Genomic DNA, 23321 nt, shown 5'->3' on the forward strand with positions numbered 1-23321 from the left:
GGCTGAGAGCCTGGCTGACTTTATCTGGTGGAAGGGGGAAGGAAGCCCCCGACAGCACTGAACCCCAGTTCTGACTGCACTGAACCCCAGTTCCAGGCGAGCCCCTGGGGACCCATGCTCTTACGGGGGGAATCTGGACTCTCAGGCGGAGACTCGGGAGCCGGGGAAGGCAGAAGTCTGAAGGCGCGCGTGTGCCAGTGCACACAAAGGCTGCGGAGGTTGCCACAGGCTTTTCCTAGTGGAAGGGAGTCCGAAGCTCCTGACTGCACTGAGCCCCAGTTCTGACTGTACTGAGCCCCAGTTCTGACTGCACTGAACCCCAGTTCCAGGCGAGCCCCTGGGGACCCACACTCTTGTGGGGGGAATCTGGACTCTCAGGCGGAGACTCAGGAGCCGGGGAAGGCAGAGGTCTGAAGGCGCGCATGGGCGCAAGGGCAAGGCTGACGGGAAGCCAAGACCGTCTGCTCCGCCTTCAGACTCCACCCCATCCAAGCTGAGCACAGAGGCTATTGCAATTTGGCAAGTCTAATCCTATAAGGCTGTCTCCAGCACCGAACTTCTCCCAGCGTAGACACAGCTGATCCTTACAGCCAACTGGCCTGGAGGTCAATTCCTCCCAGTGATACCAACAACAATCAAGACTTAATTACAACAAGGCTGTATACACAGTCCACAAAGGGGTGCACCAAGAGTATCCACCTCAGGTAACTGGGGAGGCTGACCCACTGGGCCATATAGGAAACCTAGCACACAAATCTACCCTACCAACTCAGGAAAGCAGTGAAAATGCGGCGTCAAAGAAACAGATCACAAATGAAAGAAATGGAGGAAAACAAATGACTGGATATAGAATTCAAAACCACGGTTATAAGGCTTTTCAAGAACATCCTAGAAAAGGCCGATAAATATAATGAAACCCTCGAAGATATGAAAAAGGACCAACTAGAAATTAAACATACACTGACTGAAATAAAAAATATTATACAGAGACCCAACAACAGACTAGAGGAACACAAGAATCAAGTCAAAGAATTGAAATACAAAGAAGCAAAAAACACTCAACCGAAAAAGAAAAAGAAAAAAAAAATCCAAAAAGTTGAAGATAGTGTAAGAGGACTCTGGGACAACTTCAAGCGTACCAACATCAGAATTATGGGGGTGCCAGAAGAAGAGAGAGAGCAAGATACTGAGAACCTATTTGAAGAAATAATGACCAAAAAACTTCCCCCACCTGGTGAAAGAAATAGACTTACAAGTCCAGGAAGCGCACAGAACCCCAAACAAAAGGAACCCAAAGAGGACCACACCAAGACACTTCATAATTAAAATGCCAAGGGCAAAAGACAAAGAAAGAATATTAAAAGCAGCAAGAGAAAAACAGTTAATTACCTACAAGGGAGCATCCATATGACTGTCAGCTGATTTCTCAACAGAAACTATGCAGGCCAGACGGGAGTGGCAAGAAATTTTCAATGTGATGAACAGCAAGAACCTACAACCAAGATTACTCTACCCAGCAAAGCTATCATTCAGAATTGAAGGTCAGATAAAGAGCTTCACAGATAAGAAAAAGCTAAAGGAGTTCATCACCACCAAACCAGTATTATATGAAATGCTGAAAGGTATTCTTAAAGAAGAGGAAGAAGAAAAAAGTAAAGATAAAAATTATGAACAACAAATACATATCTATCAACAAGTGAACCTAAAAATCAAGTGAATTAAAAACCTGAGGAACAGAATAATCTGGTGAATATAATAGAATCAGGGGCATAGAAAGGGAGTGGACTGATAATTCTCAGGGGGAAAGGGGTATGGGGGGTTCAGGAAGAGACTGGACAAAAATCATACACCTATGGATGAGGACAGTGTGGGGGAGGTAAGGGCAGAAGGTGGGGTGGGAACCGGGTGGAGGGGAACTATGGGGGGAAAAAGGAGAAACAATTGTAATAATCTGAATAAAGATTTATTTAAAAAAATAAATAAATAAAATAAAATAAAATCCTTTTTATACAGGCCATTGAAGTCAAATACTAAAAATGGATGCAATGATATAATTGGGTATTCTCTAAAGATGGAAGAAAGAGAAAGACTATATGAAAGAACTGAAATGAATTCCTAATTAGTATGCTTTCAAAAGATTTAACTTACACATTAGAAAATTAAGGAAACAGACATTTTCCCTAAGATCCCCAAAATGAGACTCAACAACCTACGTAAGAATGAATTTATGTTTTGCTCTAATTCCAGTGAAAAACAGTTCTCTTCAAACATAGCATTAATGGAATGCTCCCTCAGTCAAAATATCCATTAATATCAATTGTTCTGATAAAAGCTCTGTTTCATTTATAGAGGTATCTAAATTTTATTAAAAAACACACCTTCATATCTGACAATTTTTGCCTTTAGCTTTAATACAGTGTCTTTGTAATATAGACTTAGAGGTCATTACCAAACAGCTGTCTTGGAGAAGTAGCCTTACAATATAGTTCCTATGGTAGGCAATTAAACCAAACCTCCTTATATTTTATCCAAAATATCCTATCTCCCCCGTAATTGCTACATGGGGATTGCAGCACATGAAGCTAATATACAAATACAACACATTTGGCCTGAAGACCAACATCTGAGCAAGAAAGATAGTCTATGAACTAGTTTACAGAAGCCAAGAGACTGGCTAAAAATCAAAGCTAATGTATGAGCCATGTAGACAGTTTACAAACTGTCACCATTTCCAGTGACGCAAATAAAAATTTGGACCCGAGGCATAAAAATGAGACCATCCGAGGGTGACAGGGAGGAAGTAATGTCCAAGTAGGTGAAAGGTAAGTAAGGAACAAGCCCAACTGGTCAAGCCTATCAGTAGGGGTTAGAAGACAAAACAGGAAAGAAACACATGTGCACACATGTATATACATACACTGCTTTTTAAGAAAAAAATTAAATTTCCATTGCAACTACTTATGGCTAATTTTATGCCAGGCCATGAAATAAAAATTTATTTAAAAGAGAACATGAGACATACAAGTGTCAACATGAGAAGCTCCGCAGATTTTCTCCCGAGCAAATTATAAATAGTGAAAAGTATTTTAAAAACAAAACAAAACATGGAAAAGCCATTGAAAATTGTCCTAAGGGCATTCAGCAAATTAGGAAACTTTATTCAAGAAAACCTTCTAAATCTTGGTGAGACCAGACAGAGCCTGTGGTGCTTAAGTCATATCCATTTCTTCTCTCATTCCACACCCAGTTTAGTATGGCTGAAGTTCCTCTTAGAATAGGTATGGCCAAAAAATGGGGCTCCCTTTTGTCCTAGTTCCCAATGGGAGAAGCAGAGTGCTAACGTTTCCCATCTCACCCAGTTCCATGTCTCCCACAGAAGCTAAATAACAGGCAAGAGTGGCCAAGAGGTTAGAGACACCCACCTACAGGGTAAGGATCTGCTCCTAAGGCCCCCCTGCAGCACCCTGCTCATGAAGCAGGGGTATCAGTCTGAAAGAAACAGTCATCCTGCCCACCCACATCTCCAAAGAAGTGGTGCAGTGATTGTTCACAAGGCAGGAGACAGGCTCTAAGAACAGAGGGCTACGAAGCTTTCCCCAAGGGAAATCACTCTATTTGGAAGTTTAAGCCCAAGGACACTCTCAAATGAAATGAGATTGTCATGATAAGTAATTAAGAGGAGGCCAGCAGACACAGGAGACGGAAAAGCGAAGCTGTAGGCCGGCTAGTTAACCAGAGAACACCAGGGAAAGAAACAACAAGAGCCTCCCTGGAATAAGAACAAACCTCCAACACTGGCCTCAAAAACCACCCCTGCAAAAGGACCAGAACTTAATGGATCAAACTGTAGAGCAATTTATGCCCAGAGCATTGTCCCCTGCCCCACCCCCCACCCCCCCAAAAAAAGAGCAAAGAGTTGGCAATAAATGAAGCTTATCAATTAGGTGTGATGTCAACAGTGGCAGTCAGTATAACAGAAAGATCAGGGAAGACGGTCAAAGAGGACCCTGCTAAGACCACACGCCCAAGATGGTCCCCTCTGAGAAGTGACACCAGAGGCTTCACCCTGTAGAGGAAAAGCCTTCACTAAAATAGATCAGCAAAGTCGCAAACAAATAAGCAAACAACAGCTCCTAGGGATGTGGGAAGGAGAGAATCCATATCTAAAACTTATAAAATATATTGCCAAAACCGGTTTGGCTCAGTGGATAGAGCGTCAGCCTGCGGACTGAAAGGTCCCAGGTTTGATTCCGGTCAAGGGCATGTAACTTGGTTGCGGGCACATCCCCAGTAGGAGGTGTGCAAGAGGCAGCTGATAGATGTTTCTCTCTCATTGATGTTTCTGACTATCTATCCCTCTTCCTTCCTCTCTGTAAAAAATCAATAAAATATATTTTAAAAAAATAAAAATAAAAAAATAAAACTTATAAAATATATTATTTAAAATAGCCAGTTTTTCAAAATATTGAGATGCAATGAAACAGAAAAGTTTTTTTTCTATAGTTATTGCTATACATAAAGCAGTGATCATGAATGAATGAACTATAGCTGCAGATTCACATGCATACATTTCCCAAAATATATTGTGCAAAAAAAAAGCTGTCAAGATATATGCAAAACATAAGATTTAGAATACCATACAAATGTATGTTAATTATATGTCAATTATACCTCAAAAAATAAAATATAAAAACAAATCATACAAACATAACAAATGTTCTTTAGGGATACATGCTACAAAACTGAAGAAAAAAAGCAAGAGAGCAATAAAAACAAAGTTCAAGATAGTGTTATCCATCTGGGAGGAGTAAATAAGATCAGGGCAGGGACACAGTTTCAAACTGACTACTAAAATTTGATTCATTATACCAAGTGACAGATCTGAAGGTGTCCAAAGTGTTCTGTATGTTTTCAGCATTTCTAAATGTGTATTTATGGACTCATTCTTTATTATTAAAAACTAACTTCTTGAGACCAAAAATCATACGTATTTGATATGCCATGGCAGAATGGGGAATTCCAAGAATTAGTAAGTCCTTACCTATGGAATCCAAAATATCATTTAGAAAGTAGTACAATATGAAGACAATCGAAAATACAGGCAATTACCAGCTTCTGGGGTTTTACTAAACAAAAGGCCCAGAAAAAGGGCCACAAGTGGAAATAACTCCTTTGCTGACCTTTCTTTTCTCTGACTACTATTCCAGCTCTCTGGTATAAACAGTATAGAAGAAAGATGCTAATGCTAATAGACATGTACGGTATATCTAGTTCCCTGGTAAGGGACATTTGTTCAGAAATAAACATGCAATGAATCCTCAAGTATATGATCTTTTCTGAAATTCTACGCATCAAATTATGACACAAGTATGGACAAAGATGGTTAGTTGCCTCCCAGATGCAGTGACCTGGGGAGCCTGTTATATGAAGTATGATTCCCAAGTGATCAAATACACTGTCTCCTTGGGAATTAGTATAATAAGCCTGAATGGAAGCTTAACAGCTCAGCACCACAGTGATTACTTGCCTCTCAGGCTAATCTATCAAAGTATTTCCACATGTCAATGCATGGAAATCGTTATAGATTTAAAGCATACAATGTGGAAATAATGAACCCCACCTCTACTGTTCACTTTTTAAAGCAAAATTGAACAATGCTAATCATCCATCCACACAGCAGGTGCGAACAGGCATTACTCCTCAGCCATCTGCATTCAAGCTAATTATGATAATGTATATCAGAAATCCTCCGACCTTGTAAATACAATTTCAGTTAGCTCCGTGGTCAGCAAACTGTGGCTCGCGAGCCACATGTGGCTCTTTGGCCCCTTGAGTGTGGCTCTTCCACAAAATACCACGGCCTGGGCGAGTCTATTTTGAAGAAGTGGTGTTAGAAGAAGTTTAAGTTTAAAAAATTTAGCTCTCAAAAGAAATTTCAATTGTTGTACTGTTGATATTTGGCTCTGTTGACTAACGAGTTTGCCGATCACTGAAGCTGATTTGTCTTTATTGAAACACTACTTAATAAATATTTACAGAGTATGATCTTCAAAGCTAATCATTAGCAATTATAAGATTTTGAATATTTTCTAATAGAATACTTCCAACTTCCTTTTTGACAAATAAAAAGAATCTATTATTTATTCAATATAGAGATATAGATATTTTAGAAAAACCTCTGTCCAAGTTACTATGTCACTGCAAAATACCCCTAAAAGTAAATACAAGCAGAAAGAAAAAAGGAATTCTCCATTTTACATACTACTGAATTTTAATTCCTGGAAGCTAAGCTAGTAACATTTACCTTAAATCTAATATGACCAGGTATGTCACACTTGAATATGTATGTATTTATTTCATTATAATCCCTAGATATACTCATCTTGCCTTGATCTACCCCTTTTCCAACTTCATTTTAAGGTAATTCATTGAACAGATATACAGGGGTTGGTAATTTCAAGTAATGCAGTAAAACAAAAGCTTTTTCACACAGTATCTTCTCCAGCATCAGAAACAAATCAAGTTTCACTCATTCTATGGCATTTAAATCTTTATCAAAGTAGGTCTAAAATTTACCACTAAATCAGAACTCACTGCTTACTCACAAATAACACTGATTCATCACAGCTAGGATTTAATCAACACCAAAGTGTCTCTCCAATAGTTAATGACTCAGGATCCAATGACCCAGGGGAGCTCATTACCTGAACCCCCTCCCAGGACTAAACTCTGCCCTTCAATGGCACTTTCTCATCAGCAAAACCATCCAACAGAGATCAGAACAAGTGACAGTTAGCCTTGGTTACCTCTACCCAATGTCAAATTTCCACCAAGTGATCTTCCTTCTCTATTTTAGAACATGCCCAGAATATACTACACAAAGTTGCAAAATTGAGTGGTGGGAAAGTACATTCTTCCTGATGCATACAAATAAAAATAGAATTTCCAAAGTGCTATCAATCATTGGTAATTATAGTCATGCTGCAGAATCCAAACAGATCACATACGAACATGCCCACACACCACATGTCAAAGTTTCTGGTTATTATATACATTTCAGTTTCTCTTTAGAAGATGACTCAAAGACTTTCTAAGTAAAAACTAGTTAATGTTTAATGAAGAAATGTATATTCTTCCTATACAAGAAAGGATGTCCACATAAACCTTTGATTTTAAGCCCTCTGTAAGATTCTACCACTATGGAAGTCCTTTAACTGTTCAAGAAACAAAATATCCAGAGCCATTTTTAAACTGACATCATACCCAATTGCTCACTAAATTACAGAGACAACTATTTACCTTAAGAAAAGGAACAAGCTGGTGATGACAATCTATGTTAAGTCAAGTCGTTATGCTGTATACCTTAAACTTATTTAGTGCTGTATGTTCATTATATATCAATAAAATGGGGGGGGGAGAAAGAAGGACAAAATCATGTGTGATATTATGATTAATTATGTTCTAAGCCTGTAAATTTATTATCTACCATATAACTGGTGTGGGAGTTGGGGGGTAAACAGGGATGCTGCTAACCACCCACAGTGCACAGGACAGCTCCCACAACGAAGAATTATCTTATCAAAATGCCAAGCTTGAGAGACCCTCTGCCACACCAATATTCAAATATAGAAAGAAATTACAATGTGGAGCCTGCTATCAGATGCAAAAATCCCTCTTGTTTTAAATATTAGAAAGCAACCCAATACAAGGGGACCTGGTTTTATGAGAATTCAGTAAAATGTTCCATAAACCAGTGCTCAAAAGGTCCTAGGCAATTAGAACTCTTAGCTAAATACAATAGCCATGGGTAGGTCTGCAGAGTTGTGGCAAGCAAGATAGTGTCTAAACTGTAATATTACAAAACCTTGGAGAGATGTTGGGGTGGGGAGATCAGAGCACAGGGATTTCAGGAGAAGACATGTTGAGGCCTACTGTCAGAGAAAGGGAGGAAAAATAAAAGCACACAAAATCCATGTCTTTTCATAGTTAGCCGACTTCCAAAAGCTGGATAAAAGCCAGGAAACAGTTGTATCATATATTTTCAAAGTATTGGGAGTTAAAAGCTGAAGCCTTAGAATCTGTATACCCAGACAAACTATCATCAAGAGTAAGGATGAACAAACCCTAAAAGAATTTCACTGCTGGTCCTACTGAGGTCATCAAATCCGTGGAACCCAAGAATGGTGCATACACAATGAAGAGAGCAAAACTGTGTCCTTGTGATACTTTTGAGTTCCTGTATGCAGGAAACTCTAATGTAAGCCTTAATATTGTACATCTTAGTCTCTTGAGGTAATTAATACATCTACATTAATTTGTTTTGTTTTGTCCAATATGTAATGGAAGTTTAAAAAAATCACAGTTATCTTTAGTATGTATACCACCTCAGGGGCTGTCACACTGTGTAGCTTACTTAGAAAATGATTTATCTGAATAAGACCTTTTGGTAGAGCTTGAAAATTTGGGGCTAAGAAAAGAAGAAAATCTGTTCAGAGTCTATAGAACACAATTTATGAGAACAAAGGACAAGGAATCCATGGGGAAAAAATTGTGAAGTGTCTTTGACTGAACAGTCGTCACTCTTTTCTTGCCTTGGATAGTATTTGATTCAGGCCAATATTTTGCAATTTATTGGCCAGTAGTTATAAAAGATGCCAATTCTTCCCACCAACATAAGAACTTCAACTACCAGTATAAGTTCCTATTAATTGCATTTATGTTTTTTATGATTAGAACAGTATGCGGGTTGCAGGAAGTAGTGCCTGGATTTCCTGAAGCTATTGGATCACTATTCTAACCATTTTAAGGAAATTTAGAATATATACACACACATTCATACATACATATTGGAATTTTGACTGAATTCTTAGACATTTTCCATACTCTGAGGACAGTATTACTACATTCTTCTCCAAATAGCTCATATTACATTATGAGGATAAATGACTATAGCAAAGATAAATTCCAGAACAATCTCACAATCTATAAACTTCCTAAAACAAATTACTCTAACCGCTTCAGATCATCATGCCCATTTTAATAACTTCACATTTAAAAATAATTCCATCAAAACTCAGCAAATGAACCACTTTATATAGTGTTTGCCTCTTTTATCCATTCACATAAGTAAAAATACTTACCCCATATTCCTTAGCAGCTGTGGCCACTTTAAGGAGAATCTCTTCCTCCACAAAAGGTCTCACAGCATCATGGATAATCACTACTTCTGGCTTCAAGAGCTTGGAGTCTGGCTGATCCTCAGCCAGAGCTTTTAGACCATTGAATATTGACCTGTGGCGGGTCACTCCAGCTTCGACTAGTGAGATGCGCTTATGCTGGTACTTCTGAATAATAACCTTCATTGCTTCCATGTTCTCTCTAGTTACTGACACGACAATGTCCTTTATCCAACATACTCTAAAAGGAAAGTACATACACATTTTATATAGATTGATTTGGATACAACAACCAAAGTTAAGCTAATAACAGAAAATTAATTTTAGTAAGTACTAGTATATCTTCATAGAAATACTAAAAACTGAAAGTTAACCAGTTTTATGTATTTTTATCAAGTCTAGTAAAGAGATTAAAAAATAAAACATCAGTGTCTATGTCACACTATATAGAAACAGACAGATATAAACATAGTATTTCACAATATATAGTGTGAAATTATCTATAGCGTGAAAATAGATATGATATATAGATATAGTATAGATTTTGACTTAAAAGTTAAATTTCAATAATTACAATATTAATCAGTAGAGAAAAAAGAATATAACAAGAATATGCTTTTAAATTGATTTTCTCCAAATAATTTTTTTCTCATAGAATAGGAACCCTTCAAAGCACTTTTAAACTCCAAAAGCTCTGTCTCTTTCTTCCAGAAAGTTCACTGAACTGACAACAAAGGTGGATAACTAACTCAAACTTTGCTTACATCAGAGTGAAATATTGTAGCTTAAATGAGGAAACTACAATAAATTAATATAAATATAAATCCAGCTTGAATAAAATGGGAAAAACTCATAATTTAGTAAAATATAAAATTTAAAAAAAGAAATTAATCTGTTGAGTCAGATACAAAATTTAAAACTTTTTTTTTCCTATTGTAAAACATTTTCTTAAAAAAGAGCCACTGACATACATTGAGTGATGGCTATGTTAAAGAAGTTTGGCAGACTTCTCTTGAACACCAGTGCTAACAAAGGGTAATGCCATTTTAGACACAATGTTCCACAGCCCACAGGCCTAAACCAGGAAAACACCCTCTGAACCATGACATCAAATCTGAATGAAGGCCACTTTAAAATTTAATGAAATCCCTAGTCTATGAGAGTCAATATGTTCAAGTCAAATATAGTTTTAAAGAGATGAAAGAGGGGTCTTAAAGTACTAAGTAGTGAAATTAACTCTCCACTTGATTGAAAAAAAAATGAATGAACAACATTCAATAATTATCAATCTCCTACTGTCTGTTATTGAACAAATCCTTTGCATAATCCAAAACTCCATTCTGCCTGGGGCTACAAGAATACTATACTGATGAACAGAACCAAGAGTTACTCAACAGGCATGCTGTCTTTTCATTTTAAGTCCATTCCCTTAACAAATATTTACTGAGCACCAAATAAATTATCAGCATTGAGTATACAATGGAAACAGTCACTGCCTTCACAGAGCTTACAGATGCAACAAATAAGAACACCAATAAAGAATTGCAAGTTGTGATCAAGTGCTATGAAAGAGCAGTCCAGGCTCCAGGACTGTGTACAAGTAGAATATTTAACCAGCAGAGAAAAGTTCAAGATGAAGATGAGACTGACTAAAGTCATTTATTCGTTCAACAAATAATTGAATACCTCCTAGGTATAAAGTGTAAAACCCTTTAAGAAGAGTTTGCTCTACCATGCAAGCTGAGAGTGGCAGGAAAACAAGCAAAGGGGTTAGGGAGGGAGAGAAGGCTGGTGTGAGCAGAGGCCACAGCAAGGTCCTAAAAAGCTGGGAAGAAATGGAGTTCTATGAGCAAGGGGGAAAAAAGCGCTTGAAGTGGATGGAGGCCCAGGAAAGCACAGGGCTGGGGAGGCCATGCGGACCTCCCAGGCCAAGGTAGGGGTTTAAGTCTTTGATCCTAAAAGTATTAGGAACCCATAGAAAAGCTTAATTCATAACAAGACATTTATGCAAATAAATAAACTAACAAACAAACTCATTTACACCAATGTTCTAGACACTGTTCTATGACATGATGGTAGCAGAATAATGGCCCCCGAAAGCTGTCCATCTCCTAGCTCCCAAAACCTGTGACTATGTAACCTTACACACCAAAGCAATGATGCAGATGTGATTAAGGGTCTTGAGATGGAAAGATCATCCTCAACTATCTTGGTGGGTGCAATATAATCACGAGTCCTCATACATGAAAGAGAGAGGCAGATGAGTCAAAGAAGGAGGTGTGATCACAGAGTGATTCAGGAGCACAAATAGAATCTAGAAAATGCCAAATAAATGGACTGTCCCTAGAGCATCCAGAAGAAACATAGCACTGTCAGTATCTTTATTTTAGCCCACTGGGACTGATTTGGGGCTTCTGACCTGCAGAAGTGTAAGATAAATTTCTATTGCTTTAAGCCACTTGGTTCATGGAAATTTTTTACAGAAGCAATAGGAAACTAATTTTACAGCATAAATTTTACTCTGGCTGCAAGGTGAAAAATAGACGGAGTAGACAGAGAAAGAATGACGATAGACCAGGTAGGAGGCTACTGCTAAAGTCTGGGCAAGACAACGATGGTAGTCTGGCTACCAGATGGAGCTTCTAGATGGGAATTAAGAGGTAAGTTAGAGGTAATCTACATTAGCCAATAACATTGGCAATATAAGTCAATTATCATATAATGTAAATAATAATAGTTAACATAAATTAAGCACTATATCCTAAACATTAGTAATATTCTAACTCTCATGTAATCCTCACAACACTATACTGTCTCTAATAATCTGGGAAACAAATCAGAGAGATATCTGATACCTAATTTTCCTACACTACCAATTTATGCCAAAAATAAAAATAAAATACTTGGATAAAAAAATATGTTTTTATCATTTTTCGTCAAGATAATACAACATGCCATCCTTTAGAATGTAGGTTCCATGATAGCAGGAACTGTTTTGTTCATTGCTTTACACTTTATACCTAGGAGGTATTCAATTATTTGTTGAATGAATAAATGACTTTAGTCTGTCTCATCTACCAGGAGCAGTGCAACACCTTACAACACTGCATAGTTTCAAAGATTATGAGAATACAGGAAGTTCTCTTCATTAACCTGGTTAGCTATAAAAATCAAGAATAAAGACAGCCTTTCCTCTGCAATGTGGTTTTGTGGATTGTTTTGTTTTGAGATGTTTTACTCTTTAATTCCTAGATCCTATGTCTCCTAGAGGGCCAAATTACTTACATATGTAAATAATGTGAGGGGATTAACTCACAGAATACCAAAGAATAAATTATATGGCAATCTGTGCAGGCAATAAAAGGAATTTTGGAATAAGCTAAGTATGGGTGCTCTTTGTTTTTTAGCCCACCCATTCTCCACTCCTTTTATTGCAAATTTAAAATTGATACAACTTACACTATACTGACATGGTTTAGAGTTATACTGTACTTAACAAAGCCCTTAGCAAGTAACAGTGACAGTTCCTCAGTGTTCCCAAAATATGGGGTTTCCCAAGATTCTGTCTGCATTGGCACAGCTCTCCCATAATGTATTACACCAACCTCTTTGCTGGTCTCCTTCTCATTTTATCGCAACAAAAACCATCCTCACCAGTTCTAGATGGTTTTCTTCAAGTGCAAACCTGCAGGCTCTTGAGCAGGGCCCTTCACTTCCTGACCTCAGCCTACTTCTCCCTGCACCACTTGATCTCTCCATATCCCTCTTACTCTACTGAACACATTCTCTCTCACACCCATGACACTGCTTGTGCTGCTTCCTTTGCCTCTCAACACTATCTCCTGACCCTGTCACCCCCCTATCCCCACCTACTCTAGGCTGAGTCCTACTCTCTTCAGTTGTCAGTTTGGGTATGGCCTCCTCCAGCAAGATGTCCCTGTTATTCTGGGTGAAGCATTGCTTCCAGAAGGCTCTTATCACTAGGGAGTCTTATCAAGCATCATACTGTATTCTGTTTTCTTTTCTATATCCCTGCTAACTCACAGAAAGAAAAGACTACACCCCAGGGCTTGGCACCTACTAAACTTTCAGTAATATTAATAGTAGAAACAGCAACTAAGATGTACTGATTGCCTGCTAGGTGCCAGGTACTGGAGCATTTGCCTGCAATATCCTATAGTATCTCAATATTCATATCAGCTCTATGAGAGAAGTTACTATATAATTTCCATTTTACAGTGGATACAGATGCAGTGATCTGTCTATGGTCACATAGTTAGGAATGAAGGGACCTGGGAGAACCCAGTTTGATTTTGGAACTCACATTGTTAACCTCCATAAATGCATTAACACTGTCTCTGAGAAAGAGGCCATAATATTCCAGAGAGATAATATTATGTCTGAATTATTGTGTCTCCAGCACTTCATTTATTTATTTATTTATTTATTTTAAATATATTTTATTAATTTTTTACAGAGAGGAAGAGAGAGGTATAGAGAGTTAGAAACATCGATGAGAGAGAAACATCGATCAGCTGCCTCCTGCACACCTCACACCGGGGATGTGCCCACAACCAAGGTACATGCCCTTGACCGGAATCGAACCCGGGGACCCTTCAGTCCACAGGCTGACGCTCTATCCACTGAGCCAAACCGGTCAGGGCCAGCACTTCATTTATGTTATTAGTGTTGAACCATATACATTGCTGCATTTGTGGTAAAAGAAAACAAAACATCAACTTTCTTATAATTCAAGCAAAAGTAGGTATTCCTTCATCCGTGTGTTCATTTAGTCACTCAACAGACATCAAGCATCTAGCATTTGCCAGTCACTATGCTAGACACTGGTGATATAATAGTGAACAAACCCTGGCAGAATTCCTGACCTTGCAGACCATATGTCAATAAACATCTGTTCAATGAATCAAAGAATAGAGAAGAGAAAGCGTAAACAATTACAAAGGAATAAAAACTGCTCTTGAGTTTATTTATAGAAAAGAATTTCTAAAAGTAAAAAATATATTTCAGTTGTTTATTAATGCAACATCACACTAAGCTTATTTTTAAGATAGAGAAATTATAAAAGCATGCCCAACTAAATCGGTGGGCAGGATTGTTTTATAAGACAAGAGCTTAACTTGTACCCTAAGTTATCTCTGTTGCTTTTCATATTATAGTCTACCAGAAAAATAGGTTAAAAGCAACTTTTAAAGACATAATAATGCTGTTTTTTATCAAAAATTAAGTTGAATTAAATGTTAATATATAGAACAATTAAGAGGGAGAAAGATGATGGGACACTGCTTGACATAGAATAGTCATTCAAACATCTGTTCATGAATTAATGAACTCCCAAAGGTAAATCCCAATTTCATCAGAATGCCTTAAAGTAGCTATAAAATAATCATCTATGGTCCATCAAACAGAAAGCAAACTAGATGGATATAAATAATTACCAACAGATAAACTCCTGGCTTTAGGTTATTTCAACACCATTGTATGAAGTTCTAAAATAGAAAAGTGTTTTAAACCAGTGTTTCTCAAACTTCAGATTTCAGGACCCACTAGTGTGCTGTAAAATCAGTTTAGTAAGATTAGACTAATATTTCTGAGTAAATGAACTAGAAGTTAATAGAAAATTTAGAATGCATAGCAAATAGTAAGGATAGGTTGTTTTCATGAAATTCTTTCCAATGTGTGCTTGTGTATAAGTATGTGTTTGTCACAGTCATGAATCAAAGTGTAATTCTTATAACAGGTCACAATAAAAAAGTTTGAAAAACACCATTTTAGACCATTCTTGGAGATAATGGGCTTATTATGCTGTTTTGTTCGGCAACCCAAGCATATCCCCAGCACTTGCAAGCCTTTATAAATACTGTTTGTGTTTCAGAGGATTTATTCACATTCTTTTCTAGTTATAGAATTAAGAGCCTTTCACAGTATTAAAATTTAATAATGTAGAATCATGAAACGGAGAAAGAACCTAAGTACCTCACACAGTGCCTACTGCACAAATATTTGCTGAATAAATGGATCTGGTTGACCTCCTCAGCTGAAGGCAAGTCCACACTGAACCCCCTGTGTCTGGATTTTATCAAGATCTCCTAGGTATTTCCTTCCTAGCACATTCCATGGGAAAACTACAAACCTGGCCTCAAGCTCCATTACACCTACAGATATTTTCAGAAAAAAATATAATACCTCAGATGTTATTTTCTCCCAGAATAAGATATTTAGAGGAGTACTCTGCTCAGATAGTTTAATAAGATCAGCTGAAAACAGAAGATGTAAACAAACGTTTTAAAAAAGAAACAGATGGGAAAATCAGGCCCTCTTAACACCTCTAAAGTACTGTCATGAGGCCAAAAAGTTTGGCCCCTAGGGACAGTGGCAGCTATGACTCGTTGCCATGACAGTCTTCTACATTGTACTGTGGCCCATCTTGATATTTTAGAAGCAAAATATTGAATCTGTTCAAAAGGGCTGGCTTCTGACTGCCTTCACAAGTCAAGTCTCCTTACTACCGCCCATGAAGGCTTCCAGAGGTCAAGCTGAGTCCACCAGAACTGATCTTATCTTTAGTGTTGAAGGAGCCTTATGAGAGCCACTGGGAACTTAACACAAATCTCTAATCATCTGATCTCTACAAAATGTAGTCTTTTTGTATTTTTTTGTACAAAATATAGGCCCATCCCTTCCTCTGACTCAGACTTGACCCTTTTATTAATGAAGCATTAAGACAAAATTTTTTAAAGTCAAATTCATATATCTGAGCAATCAATCAACTAAAAGCTTCCTAAATGCCTATTTCTGAATCCCTTATCCAATTAATCACTAAAACCTGTCAATTCCTGTCTAAATATTTCTCCTGGCTTCCCTACTCCATTCCTACTTTCAGCTTAATTCAAGCAATCAACATCGCTCATTTGGATTAATGTTTATGTATTTATTTCTGTTCTATCTTGTTCTAACAGAATTTGCAGTGGTTTCAGAAATATCAGAGAGAACTTTTTTTATAAGTGCACAGAAAGCAAATATGAAAGACAAGGAGAAAACATAAAATCATATAATCCATAAATTAATAGACTGAAAGACATACCATAGAGTCTTAAAACACTTAGTAAAAATGGGCTCTCATTGATTTTTAAAGTGGTAAAAAAGCAACCCAATCTCAATCACAAAATAGAGTTTCCATAATAAACACATATAAATGGATAAGACAGATTTTTTTTTTCAAATTCATCTGGAGTTACCAGATTCAAGACTAACTCATATTAACCAAACTAATGAAGGATTGAAACATGAATTAGAATGCCAAGGTTTTAATATAAAATGATATACACTACTTTCACAGGGTCTGGAATGCTTTTTATTAGTGGGATAGCACATTTTCCTCCTACAGAAGATTTGTATGGGAAGCCAATTCATAATAAGGTTTTGATGAGCATGGGACCATATCAAGGAACAAGTTATCTTAAGCAGTGTCCCCCACCTAAGAGAACTGGAGAAAGTTCAGGAGCTAAGGGGAAGGCTATGCCAGATATTGTTCAAATCTATTGTCAAGAATCATCACCCCACCCAGCCCACCACCACTGCCAAAAATCTCAATAAGCCAAAATTTGCATCTTTAACTTGCTTTTGTTGTGGTTGCCATTTTAATCTGTTTAGCTAGTCCAGGTAGTCTAATCCTCCTTAATGATGCTTTCTTTCCTTAGATATTTAAAGCCAAAAATTAGATTACTGGCAGAAATTTTTACTTCCTCCTTCAGATCTGAAAAGACTTTTTTTAAAGTAAAATTTAGATGTATGAGTCTCTCAGCTGTGAGCCAATTTTACAATTTAACTGTCAGAGCTTTATGCCCTGCCAATAATACCACTTTCCCATGATTTCTTTTCTTAGAGAAACATTTCCTTTTAGAAACTCAAGTCATAAAGTAATAATTATGTAAGAGATTAATACTTTTGATCTCAGTTCCTTGTTAGTAAAATGAGAAAAATCAAAGTTCTCTTCAAGTTATATAATCTGTGGTTCAATAATTTATATTGCAATTCCTTCTAAAAGGCCAAAATGAAATTTTCAAACTCCTAGAAACTTCAATCAACTTCTGAAAAGCCCTCGTTTCTAGTGCAACCTAAAAATTAGTTGTTATTCTTGATTCTTTTAATCATACCCATAATGTACAGATCTGAACGACCAGTTGCATAAGATTAATATAGAATTATGAACATATATAAACATATACATCCACTTCTACATGTCTATACATATGTACATAATGGATAATTATAATAAACTAGGGGCCCGGTGCACAACACTCGTGCACTGGGGAAGGGGGGACCCTCAGCCCAGCCTGCGCCCTCTCACAGTCCGGGATGCTTCAGGGGATGTCTGACGGCTGCGGAGGCAGGGAGGCTCTGGCTGAGTGGCACTGATCAACAGGGGGCAGCTCCTGCATTGAGTATCTGCCCCCTGGTGGTCAGTGCATGTCATAGCGACCGGTCATTTCACTGTTCAGTCAATTTGCATATTAGCCTTTTATTATATAGGATGTACCTCAACACAACTGATTTAGACATACTTTAAGTCTCCATTTGTCCAGATAGAGCCTTTAGCCAAATACATCAGGTTTGTCAGGGTTCAGAGATTCTTTTGAATCTCATTTAATCTGATAAACTGGTATCGAAGAAATTACACACAAGTAGAACTTGGCTAATCTAGAAAAATGTGTATTTTTTCCAGTTTCACAAGCAGGAAAACACAAAACAAACAAACAAAAACAATATGAAGTTCCAGTTGATTCAAAAGATAGATTTTTGTCTCAATATTTCTTCCAACTTCTAAATTATATATGAACAGGTTCTTTATATGTAACACTAGAGGCCTGGTGCACGAAATTAGTGCACAGGTAGGGTCTCCAGGCCTGGCCAGCGATCAGGGCCAATTGGGGCCTTCCAGCTGCCGCCCCGGGCCTTCCTTCATTCTGCGCCACCCCCTGGTGGTCAGCGCACATCATAGCAAGGGATCAAACTCCCAGTCTCCCGGTCAAACTCCCTAGGGAACACTTTGCATATTAGTCTTTTATATATATATAGAAGATATTGTTACATATACCTCTAATACATGTACCTCTAATTCCTGAACCGTTTAAAGCAGGGGTCCTCAAACTTTTTAAACAGGGGGCCAGTTCACTGTCCCTCAGACCGTTGGAGGGCCGGACTATAGTTTAAAAAAAAACAAAAAACTATGAACAAATTCCTACGTGCACTGCGGGCCCGGGACGAGTCGGCTGCTAAGCAGGACAGGCAGCGGCACCCGGCGGGCCGGATAAATGTCCTCGGTGGCCCGCATGTGGCCTGCGGGCGTAGTTTGAGGACGCCTGCGTTTAAAGGTTCTATGACCAATCAACTTGCTTCTTCATGGATGTTCTAGCTGAGAGCTTAAATTTCCACTTTCTTGGGTCTGTTGAATCTGATTGGTTAACATTTCTTTATCACCTTTCTTTCTTCTAGAGTTTTATCTTTTATCTGCTCTACTTCCTCTTGCATTCACTAAAAATGGCTATAAAGTTTTAGTCCCTTTGAGTGGGTAAGTGAAGGAATGGAAATTAACAAGTGTAAATGGCAGTGTTAAAAAGCAAAACTGTTCATGTTTCTTCACATTTTCCTATCCCAATTCAGAAATATGGGGTCAAACTTTGAGAGTGCCCTCCTTCTCCGTCCTAAACCCTAAAGAATTTGTTGGTTCAAAATTCCAAAAAAGAAAATCAACTCATAAGGGTTCTTTTTCAAAAAGTATCTTTAATTTTTTAGTCAAAAGAGAACTAAGAAATAAAGATTACTCATAAAAACATCTTAACCTTCTATTAAAGAGATGGCAAAGCTTGAGCAAGGAAAATCCTAACTATGAAAGGCACAGTCAAACTCTGGACATCACATACTCACAACTCTTAAAGGGCAAGGAGAGCTGACACCTTCTTAATAGCACCTGGATGACTGACAGTGATGACACCCAATTACATCTCTTTTTATATAGAACATTGAGAGCTGTGCTACACTTTAAATAAGTAGTAAGTATGCATAATTCCTCCAAAGAGCAAAACCTGAGAGTTTTAAAAGACACTCTATGCTTCCATTTCCTTTCCTTATTTGAACTTGTATAATTTATCTCAGGGGTTGAAATATCCTAGGCCTTTTAGCACCAGGCTATAGAAAAACTATCAGCCGTGTAGGGATCCCAACTTTTACCAAGAGAATGGCTTCCATTTGGCAAATAGCTCACAAGCACCAATACATACACCCCTGTAATGCAAGGTTTGCAAGGATTTCCTGAGACATATCCCAACTATAATATTCCATAGTTCTTCATGCATTGTAATAGTGAGAAAAATGAGCCCTGGTGTATTTCAAAAGGAAGGTTTTGATTAGTTACCACTAGGATTTGTGACTGCTGTTATCAATTAAATAAAAATGGAAAACAAATATTGCATTTTCCATAAACAACGCCTTCCAAAAACATTATTTTACTTTAAAAGTTGGTTTTATTTTATTTGTATTTTTTAGTACCTATCTCAGGCTGCCTCAGAAGTTAAGATGCAAACCTGCAAACCAATACATAAGTTTTCATAGGGAAAAAAAGTTAAATGTCAAAATACACTCCCCTACATCTAATTACTAAATAGATAAAAATCCTGCTGGCCAAGGTCCATTCTGTTCCATAAGATTACCTGCATAAATGAGCTACTGTCACAATGTCTGTCACACTAGAATATTAGGTGCCTGATCCATACAATGGTTTCAAAGAACCCACCTTCAACTGCAGAGAGAAATGGAAGACTACAGAAGGAAGAGAGGAAGCACTTGGAACTGTTTCAATGTTTTTATGAGTTTCAGATATAACCACAGGGCAGATTACATGAATCAAGGGTGATTAGGGCTCTTTACAATTCCACTTTCCAAATGACAATATTTAAAGAGTAAAATAACAATATGCAAAGCAACTTGGGCCCTCTGGCTTCTTTGGTGTGTGAAAAGCATTGGAGGGGGCGGGGGAGACTGGGGGCATAACATGCTACTATCCTTTGACTAGAATCTCACTAACTTCCTTTTCCTTAAAGCTGCTAGCAAAGGCTATGCTAAAAGACACCATCTATCTTTAATTCAAACATCTCACATCAATCCAAGGTTTAAAATACTATCATAGCTCCCCACTAGCTTCAAGAAGTTTAAACACCTCAACAAAATGAATGTGGACCTTTGCAATCCCCGTTTCCCCCCCTGGAGCCTCACCCCATGCTCCCTCACATTCATTACTAGATGTTAAAAACAAGGCCAATAAAATAGTATACCCCTCTTTTCATCTCCTTAGCTCCACACTACAGCTCTTCTAATCCTCGTCATCCCATCCCTGTCTCTCCTTCATTTCCCCAACTAGCTAATCAGCCCATTTTCCTAATAAAATAAGGCATGTGCTGGCCTCAAAGCAGAACTGTTAAATCTGTTTCGTCCATTAAAAGAGGTAAATCAGCCCAGTGTGGCTCAGCGCAGACCTATGAACCAGGAGGTCACGGTTCAATTCCCCGTTAGGGCACATGCCCAGGTTGCAGGCTGATCCCCAGTGTGAGGCATGCAGGAGGCAGCCCATTATTGATTCTCTCTCATCATTGATTTTATATATATATATATATATATATATATATATATATATATATATATATATATATATATATATATATAATCTCCCTCTCCCATAAAAAAAAAAAGGCTTGGATTAAATTCTCCTCTGTCCACCTTCAGCACCTAGTAATTAGCAGTGTATTATATTAATTGCTCAGTTAGTGTTCCTGAATGCATGGGTAACATGAATGAGCAAAGGCCCACGAACCCATGCGCATGCGGGAGGGCGGGAAAGAGCACGCATGCGCCACAGGAGAAAGCCTAAGCATGGGAAGGTGAGAATGTGCGAGACTGTAAGAGGGACAGGCAGGGACAAGGAGACTCCGAGCCCAGCTTCTCCTCGTTAGGCCACAGCGGCCACAGGTAGAACTAAGGTCTCTTCGCCCCACCCATGTCCGCCTCAGCCCCGCTTCGCTGAGAGCAGGCTTTCCCCGCTGCGTCCGAGGCCTGGGCTCCGGGCCCCGCTGTTAAAGGGCCGAGCGGCCCGTCTCTGAAGTGCGGGCGGGAATGGAGCCCACGCTCCAGGGACTGCGCCGTGCAGTGGGCCCTCCGTCACCGGGAGAAGGCGCCCGCGCGAGGGCAGCCGCAGGGGAAGGCGTCGCGGACGGGCCTGGGCGGAGGGCGGAGGACGGAGGGCGGAAGAGGAGGGAGCAGGGCGGGAGCCAGGCCGGGCGCGCCGGCGGCGTGGGTTACCTTTCCAGGGCCTGCAGGGTGTAGCTGATGAGCGGCCGCTCCAGGACCTGGCAGAACTGCTTCGGGGTGGGGACACCCATTCTCTCCCCGCTCCCGCCCGCCGGCAGCACGGCTGCCACCGCCAGCGAGGAGGCCGAGGCCGCCGGGGCCGCACCGCACACGCCGCGCACGCAAGGCCCCGGCTCCAAGGGCCCAGAAGCGCCTAGAGGCCCGGGCTCCATGGAGGCGGTCCCGCTCGCTCCCGACCAAAGCGCCCGGGGCTGCTGAGGCAATCGGGCGGGGTCGCGGGGTGCAGGGCGGACAAGCGCAGGGGTGCAGGGCGCGCAGATAGACAGCGCCCACCGGAGCTGAGCGCCGGGCAGTCGCGGTTCCCCAGGGAGCGAGGCGGCTGCAGACCTTCCCTCTCCGCTAGTCGGAGGCCTCTGCGCTGCGCCCAGCGCCCCCGGCAGGCCTGAGTGCCCCAGCTCATGGTTTCTCCTCGGGCTGGCCCAGCAGGAGCCGCAGGTGCAAGTGTTAGCCCTCAAATACCCAACTTACAAGTGTGAGAAGACTCCCTCTTATCCCTTGAAGATTTGAAAGAATTTGGACTAAAGTCACAGGATGGGACAGAGAAATGTGCATCTCGATTATCTGACTTTCATTAAACTATGGTAAAGACAGGTAGATGGACAAATGCTATTAGGAGGCATCAATAACCCAGTCTGCAAATTGAAGCCACCTGGGGAGTTCCAAAGCTGCTGCCCCCTACGTCCCACCCTTAGAGATCAGGGTTGTGCGGCCTAGGGCGGGGTCGGCAAACTAGTCAACAGAGCGGCAAACCGCGGCTCGCAGTTTGCCGACCACTGGCCTAGGGTTTGAGATGTTTTTAAAGACCCCCAGGTTCCAATAAGCAGGTACATTTTGGAACCACAGAGCAAAAGCCATAATACGAATCACTGCTGAACATTCGACGCACATTATCTCATTTAGTCTCTAGGAGAACCCAACTATTCCTGTATCCCTTTTACAGAGGAGGAAAAAAAGGCATAATGTTGAAGTAACGTGTGTAAGATTGTACACATAGTGGCAAAGCTGCCTTAAGGCCCTTGCACAGAAGTATAGAGTAGAAGAATATCCAGCCTGAAACATATCTTCTCTTTTTTAATACTGGCCTTGTTGGCCGAGATTAGCATGAAAAAGTGTGTGGAGTGTCAGAACATACTATATTAGTTCCCTGGGATATAAACTCCATGAAAGCAAAGTCCTTACTTTTTTTTTTTTTTTTTTTTTGAGAAAGGCATTACATATGTGTCCTTATCCCCCCATTGTCTCCACCTCCCCTCACCTCCCTCGCCCCCCTCATGCCCTCACCCCCTTGGTGTCTGTGTCCATTGGTTATGCTTATATGCAGGCATACAAGTCCTTTGGTTCATCTTTCCCCCTTACCTCTCCCCTCCCCTCCCTTCTCTCTGAGGTTTGACAGTGTGATCAATGCTTCTCTGTCTCTGGCCTTACTTTTTGTTTGTTTGTTTCAATTTGTATTCCCACCACCTGGAATATAGCAGAGGCTTAATAAATGTATTGAATGAACTGCTGATTAAATTAATGTGAATTGAAGTATATATAATTAAATATTTGCTAATTCATATTTATCCATCTTCACCCAGCAATAGTTAATATAAGGTTCATAAAAAGGGAATCTTTTAAGCACTGAAAATATCATCAGGTTATAATATTCTGATTTGTTATTTTTCCCCAGTTAAGATTAAAGCATACACAGCAACATTAGCAGGGTAC

At 39.4% G+C, this 23321-nt stretch overlaps 1 protein-coding gene across 3 annotated transcripts in view; it reads right to left on the reverse strand.

Moving 5' to 3' along the window:
• The window catches only part of CRPPA (CDP-L-ribitol pyrophosphorylase A), a 180461-nt gene extending 158432 nt beyond the window's left edge, over nucleotides 1-22029 (reverse strand). For all 3 annotated transcript variants that reach the window (XM_080665301.1, XM_080665300.1, XM_080665299.1), the window contains exons 1-2: nucleotides 21546-22029; nucleotides 9141-9417 (exon numbers count right to left, since the gene is read on the reverse strand). In XM_080665301.1, coding sequence (XP_080521427.1) covers nucleotides 9141-9417; nucleotides 21546-21766 — 498 coding nt within the window. In that variant the 5' untranslated portion in view covers nucleotides 21767-22029. The remainder of the gene's footprint in view (nucleotides 1-9140; nucleotides 9418-21545) is intronic.
• Between the last annotated feature and the right edge of the window lie 1292 nt (nucleotides 22030-23321).

The sequence above is a fragment of the Plecotus auritus genome, assembly GCF_963455305.1.
Source record: "Plecotus auritus genome assembly, chromosome: 4".
In the NCBI taxonomy this organism is placed as follows: domain Eukaryota; kingdom Metazoa; phylum Chordata; class Mammalia; order Chiroptera; family Vespertilionidae; genus Plecotus; species Plecotus auritus.